Consider the following 1,525-nt stretch of genomic DNA (forward strand, 5'->3'; position numbering starts at 1 on the left):
AAGCGGAGCAGTGTGACGGCACCTACAAGGGGCTGTGAGAGTGGGGAGGCAGAGCAAGCGCAAGTTTACTCTGGTGCACGCCGTCTGAGGTCCGCCCACAGTTTTCACATAATGCTCACTTTCCACAAACTGCTTTTTAAAAGTATTACTTATTCTGTTTGTTATTGTTTTTTTGATTTGATCAGAGAGAGAAAGGGAAAGGGAGAAAGCAAGCTGCCGGGTCCGGGACTCAAACTGCAGCCGACCATGTGGGGACCCAGCGCCTTTAACCACCTGCCACCTGCCAGCCCCTCCTACAATCTTCTGAGGACCTCTCGCACAATAGATAAACAGCAAATTTTGTTTGTCACTTTAAAGTCTTGGATGAATTAGCAGAATAGGCCTCTTCGGTGCCGCGGCCGGTGCTGACCGTCCTTCTGGTGTCCGGAGGAGCCACGTGGCTCGGTGAACGGAAGGTCCCCACGCAGCCGTGCCGCGTGCCTCTGGAGGTTCACTTGGTCTCGTCGTCGTCGCCGAGAAGTGTGCTGGTGTCAGAGCAGCTCTTCTCTCCTGTGCAGACGCAGACACTCCTGCTTCCAGGACGCCCGTTTGTGGGATTTTTGTGGACTTTGCAACAGCCTCGCACCGTCAAAAGAGTCGGACTCAGGCCCTGAAGCAAAAGTAGGTGCACAGGGAGATCCACCGGGGGCATCATTTTTTGTTTTGTTTTGTTTGTTTTTTAAAAGAGGTTTTCGCTATAGGGCACGTGTACTCACTGGAAAGACAGAGAGACAGAAAGCGAGAAATCACCCCCTGGGGGGATGGCCACGCCGCAATCCCTTCTCCTCCATTCTCCTCTCGGGATCCTGGGCACGCACACCCGCGCCCCCGGCGTGAGTTTAAGCCACCGGGTCCGGGGCTCGAACCACAGTCAACTACATGGGAGTCCAGTGACATTACGCTGACTGCTGGTCCCTCATCATGGGGTTTTGATGTGGTTTTCTTTTAGGAAATAGAGCATTTTAGTTTGTCTCACTCCTGTTGCTTGGGCACATGCTTCCACCTGTCCTCATGTTCTTCGTGTTGTGTTAACAGCTTCAGCATGTCCCCGTGTTCGCAGTGTCAGTGTGTCCCCGTGTTCGCAGTGTCAGCGTGTCTCCGTGTTCGCAGCGTCAACGTGTCCTCCATGTTCACAGTGTCAGCATGTCCCTGTGTTCGCAGTGTCAGTGTGCCCCCGTGTTCGCAGCGTTAGTGTGTTTCCGTATTTGCAGTGTCAACGTGTCCCCCATGTTCGTGTTCGCAGCGTCAGTGTGTGCCCCATGTTCGTGTTCACAGTGTCAGTGTGTCCCCGTGTTTGCAGCGTCAACGTGTCCTCCATGTTCACAGCGTCAGCATGTTCCCCGTGTTCGCAGCGTGAGCATGTCCCCCATGTTCACAGTGCCAGCACGTCCCCCATGTTCCTGTTCGCAGCGTCAGTGTGTGCCCCGTGTTCGTATTCGCAGCGTCAGCGTGTGCCCCGTGGCCATGTTTGCGGCGTCGGCGTGGG

General features: G+C 54.8%; 1 protein-coding gene across 1 annotated transcript in view; it reads left to right on the forward strand.

Moving 5' to 3' along the window:
• Positions 1-1,525, forward strand: part of DYNC2I1 (dynein 2 intermediate chain 1) — an 88,022-nt gene that overhangs the window by 54,858 nt on the left and 31,639 nt on the right. Inside the window, 1 exon segment of the mRNA XM_014586034.1 lies at positions 558-660. Coding sequence (XP_014441520.1) covers positions 558-660 — 103 coding nt within the window.

This window comes from Tupaia chinensis, unplaced genomic scaffold (genome assembly GCF_000334495.1).
Source record: "Tupaia chinensis unplaced genomic scaffold, TupChi_1.0 Scaffold000110_1, whole genome shotgun sequence".
Lineage (NCBI taxonomy): Eukaryota > Metazoa > Chordata > Mammalia > Scandentia > Tupaiidae > Tupaia > Tupaia belangeri.